The sequence below is a fragment of the Mesitornis unicolor genome, unplaced genomic scaffold (assembly GCF_000695765.1).
Source record: "Mesitornis unicolor isolate BGI_N332 unplaced genomic scaffold, ASM69576v1 scaffold10432, whole genome shotgun sequence".
In the NCBI taxonomy this organism is placed as follows: domain Eukaryota; kingdom Metazoa; phylum Chordata; class Aves; order Mesitornithiformes; family Mesitornithidae; genus Mesitornis; species Mesitornis unicolor.
This window is the reverse complement of record NW_010169825.1, coordinates 48597-66715: the sequence shown is the minus strand read 5'-3', so window position 1 is coordinate 66715 and position 18119 is coordinate 48597. Positions and strand designations below refer to the sequence as shown.

General features: G+C 45.2%; 1 protein-coding gene across 1 annotated transcript; it reads left to right on the top strand.

Annotated features, from left to right (window-relative positions):
• Nucleotides 1-4550: 4550 nt before the first annotated feature.
• On the top strand, nt 4551-17484 carry LOC104536770 (general transcription factor IIE subunit 1-like). The gene is made up of 5 exons (XM_010179487.1): nt 4551-4563; nt 5638-5757; nt 8663-8882; nt 13627-13874; nt 17054-17484. Exons 1-5 carry the CDS (start codon nt 4551-4553, stop codon nt 17482-17484), a joined length of 1032 nt encoding a protein of 343 aa, XP_010177789.1.
• The last annotated feature ends 635 nt before the right edge of the window (nt 17485-18119 follow it).

Below are 18119 nucleotides of genomic sequence, written 5' to 3'. Positions count from 1 at the left end.
CCAGTAAAGAGCTGGTGAGTATTCTCCATGAGCTATTCCAGACCTTCAGAAAAGAGGGTAACGTGGCAGCTGTTTTGGTAATAGACCATCTTTGTTCTTGAGTAGCCAGCATCTGAAAAACCCACATTGTTCATGGTGAAAGGCCTCCAAAGCCTCATGGAAAAAAAAAAGCAAAGACTGAAGAGCAGTTTGCCATCTTGGTGTTGCCCCATCCTGTGACACTGCTGAAAATAAGGCTGGAAAAAACACGCTGGCTTGGAGCTCGCTGCCTTGCGTCCTCTTTCTTGCCATTGCCGGCTGCTGCCATCCCAAGGCAGGCCACTGCTCGAAGCACTGGTACGGAAACGCATGCTTCTGACATTTACCCTGTTAGCCTTTCAAATACTGCCTTGGGACCATGGCTTGAGGATTTCGTTCATGCTCTTTGTTCTGAAATAGATTTCTTTTGTGTACTTGAGCAGATCTGCATGAAATGCAGAGTCTCCCTATGCACAGCATGTTCCCTTGGGTACCCTTCTTTTTAGCTGGAGTTTATTATAATGACGAGAAAATGACATTTTTTATTTTTTCTATTAATCTGTATTGTTCTCTGTTGGTGGCCCTAGGAACTTTGTGGAGGAAGCTCATGCTGTAGGGAATTTTTCTTGCCACACATTAACTCTGAAGAGGATTTGAAAGTAAAGGGTTTCAGTTGTTGGCTTTTGTGAGCCACCATCTATTGAATTTGAAGCTCTTTATGACTACAAGTAGCATAGTAGGTGTGCCAGAGCTGTAAATCTCTCTCCTCAGGGAATCTATGTTACTAATGGGATTTGATAGTGACAGAGAACATGGAAGAATAGATCTCTTCCAAAAAAATCAGAAGTGCTGGTGTTGTTCGACAAATGGATCTCAGGCATGGGAAGTATTTCATGTTTGCCATTGCCTGAAACAGGGGGGTCTGGGACAAGCCTCTGAAACCTTCTGTTTCCCTGTCCCTAAATACTTGAGATTTTATGGGAAGAAGAATGCTGTCTGTGTATTTGAAGGTGTTGCCAAGGGTTTCTTATCTCAGCACTTCCTACATTTATTAACAGTAGGGTTCATTTTGTGCTGAGAGGGTCCAGAAGAAGTGCTGGACACTGTTCTTGGCCATCTGTAATAACATTCCAGCACCACCATTTTTCCAAATTATGCCTAGGATAATGGAACAGCCTGAATAAAATCCGCTCTGCAGCTTAGCAGAGAGACCTTCTGTTTCCAGGACTGCCAGTCCCTCAATTTTTATACATTTACACACTGCTCTCAGGGAGAATAAATAATACATGAACATATGCACTGGCTAAGTGAAATTTCCTTCTGATTATAGCGAGACACTGGTTAATGGCAATTATAAAATACATTTCTTTTATCTTTTGCTTGTCCTGCTGTGTGTTTAAGAGTATGTCTGTATCTCTCTTTTTTGTTAAAAGTTACCAACTTGTTTTTATTTTTTAAACAAATTGGCTTGATCATTTTTCATATGTTGGTGAGTTTCAGTTTTGAACCTTCTTGAACACGTTTCTGGCAGAATTACCTCATCTGAATCAGAAATAGTGCTACTGCATAAGTGCTCTTAAATGCTGCATCTGCTGCATCTATATTACAGTAATAGAAGCTTTGAAAAGAAACTGATTGACATTAATCCCAAATGAAATATTTACTCTCTGTTTAATACCTGGTAGGCAATTCAATACTCTGAATCTATACTAAACAAGAAAAATGTTTAAGAAGCCATTATGAAGGCTCTAAGTCAGGTACTCAAAAGTCAGAGCTGTATCTTGGTGTCCATATGTTATGAAATGGTGTTGAACTCTATGATCAAATACTGGGTTTTGCACTTACTGAATTCATAGAATAAACCTTTTCTCAAGGCTGATTTGGAGGATAGAAGTATGTAAGGCTCCTTCCTAAACCTGTTGTACCTGTGGGCTAGACATTTGGATGCTGTCCTGAGATTTTATCCTCCTGCCTCCACCATCCACTCCTATTTCCTACTGAACAGGTCAGTGAAAACAAGCTGTTTGCAGGCGAACAATCCTCGTTCATTCTGTAGTTCACAGAAACCTGTCTTAAAACCTTACATTCTGATACTGAGAAGTATTGATCTCATAGCCGTTGACTCAGTGGGATTTGTACTAGAATATGTATGTACCTGGGAGAAACTGGGTCTACCTTTGGGGCATATAAAGTTAAAAGGATTTTTTTTTTTCCTTCAGTTTAGGTTCTCAATCTCATTTGTAAACTGTAGGTAAATGGCATTCTTAGAAATTCAGATACTGCAGAAAATCCGTAGAGAGATTAAAATCTCTCTTCAGATAACAGTATTAGTTACCTTATTTGTTCCTAGCCCCATTCTGGCTGAACTGCTGTGCTTGACATTTCATGGACATGCACTCCACATGCTTCCTCACTCATCTGTGGCAGAATTGTGATAGAAAAGATGTTTTAGTGAATTTCAGTCTAGGATCTGATAACAGGATGCATCAGATGGCTGTTTAGCATCAGCTGTTGCTGTTCTTCCTGCCCATAATCCTAACTGTGTGTACCTGGTCGCACCTCTTCAGGAAAGGCAGAGAGGGGCAGAGGAGTTGCAGTACTTTCCTGGCCTGTTCCAACAAGAGCTGTCAGTTCTGGGGGCAGGATGCTGTATTTAGCAGTCCATGTTCACGGCTGCTCAGGCCTCATCTGGCGAGTGTCACGATTTGGTTGCAGTGCCATTTGCAGAGGGGCTGCATACTCGGCTCCAAACTGCAGCCACCGCACTGACTATCTCTGGGCAGCATCTTCCTGGGTACTTCTCTGCTTTCAGGTGTCGCCAGCGTGTTCTGGATTTGCCCTCTCACCGTCTCTGCCCAGTGTTGCGCATCTCAGTTGCGATATACCTTGTCTTCCCTATAGTTTGTCATTTTAAAGCAAGCCCTTTCAAACTGTTGGGATGAAGCCTGATGCATTTTGGGTTTCAGTAGCAAAGCTGGATATTTTATTCCAGAAGCGCAGTTAGCAGATCTTCCCAAAATGCTGACGTTTCCTACACGTGGTCCAGTGTTTGTTCTTGTACCGTAAGAAGCTCTGACAACAGCTTCAGCTCTGGACTATCCCAACCAGGACTAAGATGAGAAAACACACACTTTCTGTGTCACGTTTCAGGATAGAGCACTGCAGTCAGCCCTGAGCTGTGGAGTGTCCTCAAGAGCTCGAGATCCAGTGGACCATAAAACCTGTCTCGGAAAGATGAGATGTGGCATTACATTTTATGTAACACACTGTGCTCTGTAATTGGCTCTTTTAATGCGTGGGTAAAAACACTGAATTACTTGCAAGAGAGAATGGGTATTGCTGTGGTGTTCTGGAGACAGGTTTTATTGGTGGGTTTCTGTATTTTTTGCCTAAAACAACTGGATTTTTGGAATGCAAATGTGCTTTGGACTACAGGTCTCCAGTGTGGGGAGAAAAGAGAGATGGGACCAGGGGAGGCCACCCAATAAAATCAACGGGAGACTCATCTTTCTGTGGGGCAGGAGCACGTTTCCCACTCAGACTCACTGGGTTGCTTTCTTGTTGAGGTGACAAGGGGACTATAATGAGGGCTGAGAAGTCTGTTTAAGTCTGAGAGTGACTAAAGTTCAACAGCTCCTACAGTATAATCTGCATTAGCATTAATCCAGTTAACAATCAGCTGTTTTAACAGTTAGCTCTGTTACTAGTTTGGTCCACTGAAGTAATTAAAACTCTCTTTGCTTTGTTTAAATCACTCAGGTTGCTACTTCTAGTGGGTGAATATCTTCATATCCTAATATGGAGTATGACATGGTAACTGATCATCCAGGTCTGCTGTAGCCACTTGGCCTAGTATTTGTGTCTTCAATGATTCAGGAGAGAAATGCCTTTAGCTGCTGTCGTAAACAGTCCTCTGAATCTTGAAAATCAATGAGAAATGAAAGGAAGTTAATTATAATTTGTACTGACAGCACTGCCTATTACTTAGGTTGCTAAGTATTTCCATTACATGAGCTTGGATCGTTTGCAGAAGGCAGGCGTAGGAATGGCTCTGTGTTTTTTGTGCTGTTCAAAACTTTGTCAAACAATTACTTTATGCTGAGTTTTTCCCATTCCAAAAACAGTTTGGCCATTTTGAAGAATGGAAGAGGAGACCAGAGAAATGCATATTCTTTTGCTTGTGTTACATTGTTCTGAATGACAGGTTGTGCTATGGAAAGATCTTCTATCTTTCTAGCTTGAAACAGGAAATTAATCTGATGACCAGTGCTCAAATTAAGAAGCAGAGTGAGCTGATCAAAGAGTGTGGAGTAGAGAGGAGCAGGAATAGGGGGAGGCTGAGGTTGCAAACAGCAACCTGGAAAAGAAGGATGGCCAGGGATGTATGAGAAATGAGAGAAGCCTGGGCCAAGAAAGCAGAACTAGATAGGAGGACTAGATTAGAGAGGACTTGCTAGCAAGGAGAACAGGACCATCAGAGTGGGTAAAAGCCAGGAACTGGGGTTGGAGCAGATGGGACTGAAACCTCAGGCATGGGGCTAGCAGGTAGGACAGTGGGGTCCCACAAAGCACATCTCTTGCGAGAAGCTAGAGCAGGACCTGAGGCGTTTCCTTCTCATCCTCCCTTTGTTGCCAGGAAGCAAACTGGCAAGGGATCGTGCCCCTGTTGGTAGGAACCTGGGAAACTCCTGTCCTTTCCTCAAGGTCTTAATACTTTCTTTTTAACGTCAAACGAAGTACTTGGGGTTAGAGTGTGCTGAAATTAAAGTCGCTTATACATCCTGTAACTTTTTCTCTACAACATAATTCTTTTCCTTCACAAAACATATGCTTTGCTCAATAACAGAGATGAGCTGTGCGTGTCTAATGCACTTTTTTTTCTGGCTTTCCGCAGAAGGAGGAAAAATGTGCGGTGTGAAAGTCAGGGAATTAGTTGAAGAAAATGGCAGTGGTAGCCACAGGAACATGATCTGATCCTCCAGGCCAGCTGGTTTTCTGTGTGCTGCTGGACTGGTCATTTTGAGCTAAACTTTTCAGAGGCTACCATTAGCTGTTGTACCTAACACAACTGAGATGCCCGATTCTAGAGCCTGGAAGAAGATTGGTGAAAATACTGCATGCTCTTTCCTGACACAGGAGTTTCAGAAAAGCATTTCTTAGGCATCTCAAATCAAGTGCTGCTCCAATCAGCAGATACTTCTGAAACTGTGCCATCTGTGCCTTAGCTCACTCTTCACGTAATGGTAATAACGCTACTTCTAAAAGAAGGTTGTGGGAGATTTTGAAAAGAAATTAGCTTAATGTTTTGTGATGCAGTCGAGAATTGGATGAGGGTGAAGGCTGGAGTAATAGAAAGAAGCTGAAAGATTATAGTGTAAACTACAGTATCATGCACCTAGCATCTAATGCAAATACTTCCTGTAAATGAGGAGCTTATCCACTGGAAGCTACAAAGGAGGAAGAAAGGGCTGGTAGCACTGCTAGATCTTGCAGTAATTGAGGCAACACTTTTGTCATCTGTTACACCGTGATCTTAAAAGGTCTCAGTGGCTATCAGATCAGCATTAATGCCGCTGGGCTTTTGGGAAAACTCATCTGGACCCTTGTATATACTTCCAGCTTTACAGGAGAAAGAAGAGAGCAAGCTGGAGAAAGTGCCCAGTGAGGCTGCTAGCATGGTGGGTGGAATGGGTGGCCAGTTTGAAAAAGCAGAGGGAAATGTGTGGCTTATTGAGCCTTGTAAAATGAAGATGGAGGGATGAGTAACACAGCAGTTTGTAAATATACCTGAAGGGTTAACAACAAGATGGAAGCTAGCTGAGCTGACCTACAGGTATTTTGATTGAAAATTAAATAGTTTGTAAGTATCAGAGTAGTGAGAGTTTGGGGCAGCAGCCTGAAGGACAGAATGGAAAAAATACACCTCCTTGGGCTGGAGATGGGGCTTGAACCCTTAGAGAAGGACCTGGGCTTCAGACTTGGGAGGCTGGAGCCAGTTAGATGTGTTAATTATATCGGATGCCTCATGCATGCTTGGGCATCGTGCATGCAATGTCTGTGGGCAGTTGACCTTTTCCTTCTCTCAAGTGAAATCAAGTCATTAGACATTATCTCTAAATATTCTGGCCTTATACTTCAGAGCTTGAGCTGCTTTAATCTTGGTATGCCTTGGGGAGCCAGATTGCCAGCCTATCTGCCCTGGAGAGCCTGGGAGCAGACGAGGAGCTCTCTTTCAGATGGCTGGGTTTTAACACAAAGCCAGAGAGGTCTGTTGAGTACCTGAGCATGTGTGGTATGGAGAGGATGTATGTGCTCTCCATGAGCATTTCCAGGATGCAGGAAATGTCTGTTCACTCCAGGATCTACTTGTCCTGCTTTATGCAGCGTACTTGAGTGGAAAACTCTCAGTTGCATAGGGGCTGAAGGAAGAAATAAGTTGTCAGAGTGGGAACATTGTCATTCTCAGCCTTTGGATGGCTTCCACTTCATGTTTGTCACATGCAATTCACATCTGTAAGGAGCATGTGTCACTGCTGATGTGATGTGCCATGTCATAAAAGCTCGGGTGACATTTTGTGACCTAAAGAAAGAGGTTTGCAACTTATAAATGTCATCTGCCATGGCAAAGCAACTTCTCAGTTCTCTGATCACATATGCCTCTTGTGAAATGCTGCATCACCTCAAAAGAAGTGAGCGTATTAATGGAGGAAGCTTGTCATTTCACTCATTCCCAGATTCCTTACATTATTCATCTATTAACTGTTTTTCGGGGGTTTTTTGCTTATTAAGAACCCTGAGGGGTGGAAGTCGCAGCAAATCCCTGATAGCTTTAGGACTTCTGTTTCATTAGTTACTTTCTGATTTTTTGGTACTCTGAGTTGGAACCATTCTCCCTACAATCTTAATCTTTTGCAAATACTCATGGGGTTCACAGATGGAAGCGTGAAAAGTCTGAGCTGTCTCAGGAACATATAACAGGACTTTTGGGGGAGTGTAAAAGAGGAGAGTTTTCCTCATTAACCTGTGTTTGTTCACTAAGTCCATTGTGAGAACAGAGATGTGCTAATTATTTTAAATGGATTCAACCTGTTTGCCAGTTTGTCACACCAGTAGCCTCAGATGGGGGATAAGGAGACCAAACTTCGGCTTTAATTTTTGCCAGGCTGACAGCTTATATAATGTACAGGTTTTGAATCAGTAGGGGCAATTTTTACAGCCTGAGCAAACAAGCAGAGCGTTTCATGCTTGGATGGGAGAGAAGAGCACTTTATCCACTTAATCCTTTCCTTTGCATACTGCTGTTGTTTGATGCTCTAGCTCTTACACGTAGATAAGACAGACTTTTGAACGAGAGAGTTTATTGCAGGAAATGTGTACGTATTAGAGGCCACATACACAACGCATTCACGTTAATTTATGACTCACAATGAGCAAAAGCTGCTTCAGATGGTGCTGATGTAGAAAACTGCACTTGTGCAGACTGTGGTAAGAGGCAGCAGATCTACCTCCTGCCATACACAGGGCTTTTGTGCATTTCCCAAGAAGTGCGCAAGCATTGTCTAGCCCTCACAGCCACCGGGGAAGAAGTTGGGTCTGTTTTTATCGCTGTCTTGCAGGCAGAGAAAGAGGAGCACTGAGAAATGAAGTGACAAGACTAGCAAGTCTGTGTAAGCGGCAGAACAAGATAGCAGAAACCCTGGCTTGCCAGCCTGTCTCATTACAGCCTGCCCGTGTGCCCTGGGCAAACCTGGTGCTTTTGTCTGCGTTTGCACGTGGCATTGGTGATATAGCAGGCCTCAGTACTGATATTAATCCTGATTTTTAGATGTAAGCTTATAATTTCCCTGATATGGCCTATCCTCCAGGGTATTGAGAGATTATGCTAGATGTGTACAGATGTCACCAAATGGATAAAAAAAAACCAAAACACACAGGGTCGAGAGAACTGGAGAAACCTGTGAGCATCACTCTGGGTGTGCGTGTTGTGAGGAGGCTGTTCTCAGTCCAGCACTCGCAAGGATCAGTCACTGCACTGCGCTGCTCTCCTCGTGGTGGACTGAATGGTGAGGTCCTCCTGTGCAGGTACTGCCCGCAGGGTCCTTCTTAGAGATGAAGCCTGAAACTGCAAAGCCTGCCTGTGCAGAAGCCCCATGGGGGTTTTGTAACCGTGTTGCAGTGCAGCCATTTCAGTTGCCTTTGTTTGACTTGTTTTTGTAGAGCCAGATGAGGTCTGTAAACTGAGCTTATTCTTAATTGCCATTCATACAAATCTTATCTTGCCATTCTTAATTTTGAGAAGATAATATGGAGATTAGGTGGGATAAGTTTTTGCATTTACTGCTTTGCAGTAATAACTGATTTGTGTGTTTTGGCCCTGAAACAGAAGGAGAAGCCATCTTTTTTGCATTAGTTGCCGAGTAAAAATGGTTATCTTAGCAGTTACTGCAGAGTGGTTGGTGCAGTGTAAAACTACACCCTGCTTCACTGTGAAATTCGCCTGTTCATGTGGCCTGGGAGGTACCAGTGCGAGCACCTGAACCAGATGATATTTGAACTCCAAAGAGCATACTGTGAAGCTTTTTACTGCAGTCCAATCGTAGCTGACATTTAAAATGTGCCCTGCTGCTTTCCTTCCAATGCTTAGCAATTTTTTTCGTTTCAGGAACTTTCCGCTGTACTTTCTGCGAGACCGAAGTGGAAGAAGATGAGTCGGCAATGCCCAAAAAGGACGCAAGGACTCTCGTGGCAAGATTTAATGAGCAGATTGAGCCCATCTATGCACTGCTTCGTGACACGGAAGACGTTAACTTAGCCTATGAAATCCTTGAGCCAGAACCCACAGAGATTCCTGCCCTGAAGCAGAGGTGGGGACATGTTTGGTCTTCTCTTGCTGTGCCACTTCCTTGCAGTGCATTCGTCTGCTCTGTGAGGCTTTCCCAAACTGTGTGCAGCCTCTGGCTGTGTTGAGGACTTACTTGTTCAGCACCAACTGTGCAAGCAGCTGACAGATTCCCCAAAAATGTGTGGTTTATAAGGAGACAAAGGGCCACAAGTGTTTTTTCCTAAACCAGGGAGATTACTGCTCTTCTGGTCAACCTCCTACATGGAGTTTTCTGTGGGGTGGGATACGTGAATTGCCTGCTGCTTGTTGTGCTGCAGCTGGTATGTATACCAAGCCCTTGCCCCACTATTTAGGAAATGTAAACTGCAGCCATTTGGCAAAGCTCTGAAGGTGCCATCTTCACTGTCTTCGTTCTCTCAAACCTGTATCTTTCATCTGCTCCTTTTACTTCTACCCGGCTTTTGAAACTAAGCTGTCTCCATTCTATATTTTGTGTTTCAGATCCACATATAGCAACATTCTGGTTCAAAGACATTGCTTGTAATAAGGGTGGTTTTTTTCCTTCTGATTTTCTCCTACTTGTTACGCACCTCTTCTTTTCAGGAGACCATGTTATAGTCAGAAACTCTTTAAAATATTCCTACCCATGGGAAATGACACTTTCAGAACATTCCTAGCTGTACAAAAACAGATGATGTTTAAATAATGCAGAAAGATGTGGGGAGCTGTCAGTTTTGTCAGCTGTGGTGAAATGTGATGCACTTCTCTGCGTTTAAAAAAAAATTAATTAAACACACGGAGGGGGGAAAATGTACATGAGGGGAAGTATTCCCACAGTGCCTTGGGGTGCTTGGCTTTAGTTAATGGGAGAGCAAGCAGGATACTCTTTTTCTCTCAGGCTAACCTTGAGAGAGAATGTTCCTCGTATATTCATGCTAGACAGTCTCTAATTAATATAATAAAAAATTCTTTGTCTGTTCATAGCCTTTTTCTGGCCAAGAAGGTAGATAATTTTCCTCATCATCCTGGTAGAAAAACAGAAGCAATATGGAGAAGGGAAGAGAATTTTCCAAGGTCACTCAACATGTCTTTGGTGATATAGGGAGTCTTTGAAGCCTCTTTGCCCAAGCTGGATCTCTAGACTTTGCTTTAAAACCCTTTTCTGTAGTTTGAGTAGTAGAACTGGGATAACCTCACCAAAAAGTGAGTAATTTCTCAGTCTTCCCCTTCTGCGCACAGGAAATTATCACAGCAGAAGTCTGGTGCAGTCCCATGATTAAATAGCAGCACCCACTTACTTGACTCTTAAATACTTAAAAAACATTGTAAATGATTAATTTCTCTGAGCAAGGAATGACAAAATAAATAGGTGGCTTTTTAAATGCTTACTTGAACACAACTTGCTTCAGCACATACAGTGATTTAATTATTTATTAACTCTTATTAATTCAAAGCAGCTAATTGCATGAAAGCGCTGCTGTGAGATTTTTTTTTCAAATGCCAAACCCTGGGTTACTTACCATGTCTGTTTTCATGGTGTCTGAAATCATGGACACAGCTGACATCTGACGATTCTGAAACAAACAGAAAAGGTCACAAAGTGCCTGCATCTTCTTTTTGCGCTGATGCAGGCAACTCCATGTGTTTCCAGGAGAGTTGCAGCTCCAAGCAACCACGCTGACGTTGTGTAACTGCCATTCACCTGCTGTGGGAAACTGGGCAAATCTTTGTTTATATCTTTCTAGGAGGCCGTTAATTTTCTTAATTTCAGCAGAGCGTGAATTAGCCCCACAGGTTTCAAATGAAACCTGCTTCACCTGAGCCCTTCTCTGTGGTTTTCTGAAACAGATGGATTTTAATATCCCTTCCATGTCAAAATGGCATGATTTCATATAACAGAAATCTTCACAGAATTAGTTTTTTTGTGGTTGTGCTTTCAAGGACCATGGGTTGTCCATTGTGAAGTTGAAGTTCTTAATAGCAGCTAAGTAAAAAAGTGCTGTATTTCAAACACTGCACAAAAAGAGTTATCTCCATTATTCAAGACCTTTTCGTAACAGTCTGGGCAGGATTGAGCTGAAAATTTCAAGTTGTTTCCCCATTGCACAGTGTGGTTTCTGTGGGCCATACCTCAGCTACATCAAGGATTATTTATGTCACCTTTAAAAGCCACTCGTTGAGGGGTTTCCATCAGGGTTAAACAACTGATGGGTAACACAGCAAATATAGCCACATCTGAGCCCCTGAGCTGCCACTGTCTGAGCAGTTCCTGGTAGCAGGATGGCCATGCGAAGTCTGGACCTAGGTGGGGGAAAGCAGGTCTTGGATCTAAGTGAGAGAGAGAGATTTAAGGTGCACTCCCTTCATTCGCTCCGTGCTGTCCATAAGGCACCTTTGGCTGGAGCCTGACCCATGGCGTTTAATCCTGGCCTTAGGAACAGGGTTGCTGAGCTGCAAGACCTTTTCTGGCTGTAAGGAGCATTCCCCTGGCCACGTAGTCTTGACGCCTACCAGAGGTGTTGCTGAAGATGCAGTTCCACAAACAAAAAAGTAAATTGAGGCGTGTTTGCAAAGCTCACCAGGGTCTGAAAGTAGACAGAAAGCGTCTAGATGTTTCCACCTAAGTGTGGGACATTGCAGTGGATGGCTTGAAGTAATTCATACTGTAGGTGTCTCTTAGAGTTGCTGCTTTCATGTTTGAAACGTTCCTGACGTCATGGAATAAGTGTTTTGCTGCTAAATGATGCCACGTAGGAAAAAGGTCCATTTCAGGCACGTTTATGGGGACCTCTGTGCAAAAGTATTATTAGGCAGTTCCTGGCACTACTGAGTATTTAGCTGTCACGCTGCAGTCGTGAGGAAGGAGAGCTTGGGGGAGAGCTGCATTGTGTATCTTGTGAGGAAAGTGGATTACATAAAATCGCCAGGGAAACGCTCGTTATAGATTTCTATTGTGTGGGAAGCAGAGCGGTGCTTTCACAGAACACGCGCCTGTCTTGGAGAGCTGAAAGGTACCGGGAAGGAAGAAGGTCTCTGTGGTTCCTTAGGTTACGTAAGGAATAGATGTGCATGAGTCTTCTGCCCCAAAGTCCAAGGCTGCTGTGAAGCTCTCCTAGCAGGGCTGGCTGCAAGAGAGAACCATTCAGCGTGGGGACACCTGCTGACACAGATGCTGTGAAGTGTTTTGCTAACAGACCCCAACGAACTCGCTGCTGGGAGGCTGTGAGTAGCCCTCAATCCAGACTAGCTGAACACACCAATATTTTTTCATCTGGGGAAGAGAGATGGTCACCTACCTGCGTGTGTTCCCCTCACTGTTTACCCCTCAAAATCCAGCAGAATTAGCTCATCAAGCAGAGGTTAAGTCCTTTCTGAATTAAAAAAAATAAAGCGCATGTTACTCAGGTCTTCTCTGACTGCAACTTTATTTTAAGCTTCTCGGTTGGAGGAAAGGTCATTGGGTAGATAGCAGTGACTGAACCACGCTCGCTGACAACTTCTATCAACTCGGCTGGCAGAAGAGAGCAGGGACACTGCGAGTATGTTCGATGGATTTGCTCTGGACAAGAGAAGTCCAGGCAGGTCTGTACCCTGTGCAAAGCCTTAGGTACTGTCAAATGACTGAAATTATATGGCTGAGGGTGGGTGCAGTCTGCAGCGGATCTGTCTCTGAGAAGGTGAGGTAGGAGTTTGAAGTAGAGGAACAGTCACGTTTGGCTTTCCCCACCCAGACAGCAGTGGCTTTCCATTCGGCTGCGTTCCCTGATCAGTGCATCTGTAGCAGCACAGGCCAGAGAGAGTATTTTAGGCTCGCTGCCATCACTGTGCAGAAAATACTCCACCTGATGTCCTCTTTCCATCAGATCCAAGCAGGAACATTTCGTTTACCCATCAGTCTCCTGCACTTGAAAGGAGCCTGGAGGAAAACGTGCTGGCTGCAGCTCCTCTCAGAGGAGGGCTGGGCTTTGGCTGTCGTACCCTTTGCATCGGCCATTGCCTTTCTTTCTCAATTTTTCCTCAATGAAGACAGTTCTGTCTTCCCTCCTCCCACACCATTCACCACACAAAGCCTTCGCCCAGTCCTACTCCTCTGGTTTGAAGTTGCCCTCTCATCGTTCTTCTCCTCTGCCTGCACTCCCCAGTCCTCCCAAGGCTGTGTCTGTGGATAGCACAGAGCTCCTGTGTAACACAGGAGGTGTGACTTACCATGGGCAGTGGTGCTCACAATTCAAGCAAAGGTTTGAACTGTGTTTCTCATCATGAGTGACTCCTTCACGAGTCCTGTGATTAATAACGGTTCACTAATCTGAGCATGCTGAGGCTCTGGGCCCATCATCTGACTTGTTTAAACTTTAGTGGTTTTTTTTAATGCAGTGTATGGTTGCTGTGTGAAGGCCAGACAGAGACTTTTCCAAATACCAGATTACTGTTTGACTACGTTTTGCTGCTGTGGCTTTTACTTCAGGCTATTCTGTTTTTTTGTGTTTGTTTTTACATGAGCACATCAGCAGCCTTGTGCTGCCTCTTCTTTTCAGTGTCTGTTGTGGAAGTTGTCGTGGCCTCATGTAGGGTTTTCCACTAGAGACCCCCAAGTTCCCCAAGCCAGCAGGCTGGTGTAGAAATTCCTGACACCACGGACTAGAAATGAGAATGCAAGTTCTCAGTACCGATCATGGACAATATCTAATCATAGTTTAAGTGTTGCCATGCTGGCCAAGAAAGGGCTTGTTCTGAGCACTCTCTTTTTATCTCTCCCTTTTATGTAGCAAGGAGCGTGCAGCTGGTGCTGGTTCAGGAGCAGCACCTGGCCTTGCAGGTGGACACCATCGGGAAGCATGGACTACCAAAGGACCATCCTATGAGGACTTGTATACCCAGAACGTTGTCATCAGCATGGAGGACCAGGATGATCTCAGCCGGGCTGCGGGTGAAGGAAAGACGGCCAGAGAGAGACCAATTTGGCTACGGGAGAGCACGGTGCAGGGGGCTTATGACCCTGATGAAATCAAAGACGGTAAGAAAACTCACAGAGCAGAAGCAGTGCTCTGCTTATGGGATGCTCTTAAAGTGCTGTCAAAAATATGTTCCCCTGTGTGTCTATAGCTGCAGCTCCCGACACTCCAGGCTTTGTCTGCTCCCCTCTGCTGTGCAAAGCACCTGTGTGTAGGTAGATGTAAAAAGTCTTGATTTATTAGATCCAGGATTGAAATCTAGGTCAGTAAAGCAGAGTTACCCATAAAAATATTTGTGCTTCTAAAATGTTAATTTTCTGTTATGTCTTCCACCTTGAGAGTTTTTTGCTTTTGGGTGAAGGTTCATCTAGAAAGGTGCCTCCGTAACAGGCCACTGCTGAAAAATAACATGTATTAACATTTGGTGACTCTGAAGTTTACCAGAGTTTAGAGCAGCGTTTTTGTGCTCCCAACCTTCTTGCCAATTGCTTTTCAAAATGTGTTTTATATGAAGTTTATGTCAGAGATAAAGCTTCTGGAAATACAGTAGGAAGGTCTGTCACCATGGCAGGTGAGTCTTTATTGCTTTCTGTTTGTTTCTCGTGATCTTTGCTTTTATTTTCATTCACACTGGAGTCTGGTTGTCCATAGACAGTAGTCAAGATCTTGTAACCACTGGTAGAGCCATTCTGCTTGGGTCAGTGGGCTGTTTCAGCTTACACACTAAAAACAGGAAATAGAGACCTTTTATGATTTTTACGAGAGTGGATCAATAGGTGCAGTCAATCTTCAAGTCATTTAAGGATTATGGACTGAAACTGTTGATGCCCTAAGAAGAGAAGATGGCAAAATGGAACCACATGTGTGATCATGAGACCCTGAAATCAGTTCAGGAGTGGAGTATGTAGACAGAGTGGAAGTGGAGAAGATGGATGGGAAATAATGATCAGAAGATACATCATGATCTTTTTCTCAAATATATGGATCCCAAAACATTTTCCAAATAGATTAAATAAAGTGAGGTGATTGAAACAACCTCCTCCTGCAGCCTGTAGCAGATGTTGTTGTTACTCACCAGCCATGGTGAGTTCCCACCCCATTTTTCTGCAAGACATGCAATTTACCTGTGTTTTTAAATTGGCTCATTGAGATGAAGTTGAGTGTACACAGCACAAATTTTTCTCAGATGCCACTGAAGGACATGGAGGGGGAGTTTATCTCCTTACAGCGTGATGGCATCACTGCTTCACCTGCACCACCACTGCAGATCGAAGAAGGGGCCTGTGGAAATAGCGTGAAATTGCTGTTGCAGCACATTTCTGTAGCTCTTGGGTGACATAACCAGTGAGGAAGAAACTTGGGACCACTGACAGAAAAGATTCACTGCTGGGATCTGGCAGGAACAGTTCTCGCTAGCAAGAGAGAGCCCCGCTCCTCACAGCTCTCAATGTGATGAGCTACGGCATCATTTCACAGAGATGCTCTCCAGTAACCTCTTATGCTCTACAGTCACAAGCAGCAAGCTGAGCACAAGGCTTTATTCTTCCTTCCTTTTAAGAGTGTTGCCAGTGCATTCACATTAGTAGTTGTTGCCATCACCCATTACTACAACTTCATTTACAATGGAAACACAAGTCCAGTGAAGTTAGGGGTAGGTCTTTTGGCCTTTGTTTTACCACAGAAGAGGAGTGACTACAAACTCCCCTGGCTTTTAGTGCTACATGCAGAACTTACTGCCCTAGTTTACCTATTTTTCAGCATTTTTTCATCTTGAGTTGGAAAAAGTATCTTGGAGAAGGCGGCAAGTGGCATTAATGTATGAAGACAGAGTGCCATCACCTCAGCTCCAGCGACTGTCCATATGCAGCATCTTCTGGTGCAGGACAGGAGGTTTGCCACAGAGAGTCTCCTACTTCTTAGGCCTTGTTTTTACATAAGGTTCTCTATATTTCATTTTTTGTTCTGGTTTTGTGGTGGTTTTTTCCATACTGCCTGTGGGTTTATGTTGCTGGGTGGACTCAGTCCTCTCAGCATGTGTCAGATTAGGAAAAGTTTTCTCCACAATGCCACTTTCGGAACAAATTTTATCTTTGTGAATCTGTGAACTGCAGACACCTTGTCTACCCAAGCTGTGTCAAACCCGCCAAACTATTGTACAGCCACACTTACTGAAAGAGGAGCACAGGCTGTGTGTCTGTCAGCTGGGAAACCGCACTCCTTTTCAAATAAGAAGTCCAGGTAGGGAGCCAGTGAGACTTGGCTGGGCTGTGTTTCGGCTTTGAAAGCCAGAGCTGTTTTAACGCAGCCTTCCACACTGTGCTGTGCAGCTTGGCTGCAGGCTGTGAGCTGCGTCTGCTTCACGAAAGAGATTCTGCTTGCTACCACCGTGTTCCTGTAATGAGCCTTTCCCCTTCCTGCCTGGTGGTAGGTGCACCTCTGAGCTTACCAGACATGGCTACGTGAATGTTGTTTTATGGCACAACATATACATTTCTGCTTTCTCCCTGTCTGCCTGGATTCATCTGCTTCTCATCTTAATCCTTAAAGATGGGGAGCTCAACAGGGCAGGGCATGGTTTTGGTTCTGTGTTTATTGTCTGTGCCAGCAACACCCCATGGTCATCGTCATCATCAGTGCAAGTCCTCCAGGCTGTGGTCTCACAACCTGGAAACAAAGGGCAAAAGGAAACAGCCTGTGCTTGTTCACCTGTGAAACAAACAGCACTGAGCTATTTGCTTGTGTCTCTGACAAGCATCGTTATTAGGTGCATAGTCTGGGTATCGGTAGCGCAGACAAGTGTCATCAGTGTGTGCATAGCCTGAGCATCTGGAAGCCCATATTCAGGTCTCAGGGACTGCTTTCTGCTCCATAGTGAGGAAGGTGCATCAGTGCAGCGGAGGGATGCGTGAGTGGGGTACCTTCCTGTTTGGGGTCTTTTCCAGGTGCCTGCCCATCCTGTGTTTGTTGTCTTCTCTTGCAGTGTGCTCCTGACTGGAGCTCCCGGCTGGGAGCCACAGTGACTCCAGGCCTCCCAGCTCCCAGGAAATGTCAGTACTTGCTCTGCTGTTATGAGAAAAAATCTTTCTCTCTCTTTTAAGGGAGAGGAGGAGCTGCCATAGAGAAAGATGTGACTTGGCCAGGCGTGCTCAGTGGCAGAAAATTAATAGGGGTCCCAAAAGGCTTCGAGGCCATCACCCAGATCTCTGTGAGGAAATGCTTATTGCCTTGTGTCTCTTTGCAGGGGGCCGGGATCTGGATGCCTTCCAGGAGCGTGAGGAGGGCCGGGCAGCGCTGGATGACAACGAGGAGGTGATGCGAGCCCTGCTTATCCACGAGAAGAAGACACCTTCTGCTTCCACAGTCACGGTCGGAGGTGCCGCTCCTCTCTCTGGCGCCAACGCTAGTGACTCTGAGAGCGAGACAAGCGAGTCAGAGGAGGAATCCCCTCCCCGCCCTCCCGCCACGGCCACCATGACGTACGGGTTGGAGGAGGAGGAGGAGGATGAGGAGTTTGAGGTGGTGGCAGAAGACCCCACCGTCACAGTGGCTGGGCGTCCGCACTCGTACAGCCAAGTGAGCCAGCGCCCTGAGCTGGTGGCCCAGATGACGCCGGAAGAAAAAGAGCTTTACATAGCCATGGGGCGACGCATGTTTGAGGATATGTTTGATTAAATGCTTCCTGCCATGGTGTTTTTTAAAAGGTGACTTTTTAAAGCCAGAGACTCCGTAGTAAAACAGAAGACTGAAGGGCGTCTTTCCTCCCCTATGCGCAGGGACACTGGGGTTTGGGACTGCTAATCTCAGGCATCTTGCCCACCAGAAAGTGGGACAGGGAGGCTGTGTGTGCCAAAACAGGCAGAGGAGGACAAGTCTCAGAAGTGAGGCTGCTTGCAAGGTAAACATCTGCTTCAGGGTGCCCTGCGCAGGCACTGCTTTCACTGTCTCCAAGGCCCCAGCAGCTGCCTGCCCCCGATTGCTTTGGGTTGATTTTTGTTGCAGATCCTAGCGAAGTCCATATCCCTGCCCTTAGAGGACGTAAGGGCTCTGTAGTCTTCAGAGGCCTGCAGCAACCTTTCCTTGCCCCCGATTGCTCCTGCCTGGGTCGCTGCACCTCAAGGTTAGGTGTAACCTGAAACACGCGGAGTGCAAGCCTTGGCAAGCGCACACCGTCAGTCTTTGTCAGGGTAATGAAAGCCCTCTGTGGGTCTGAGCTGCTGGAGCTTACCAGGAGCTGCCCTGACTTTCCAGTGTTGCTGCCTGTCGCTGCTGCCCAGCCCTGCCCAAGCGCCAGCGCTGCTGACGGTTCG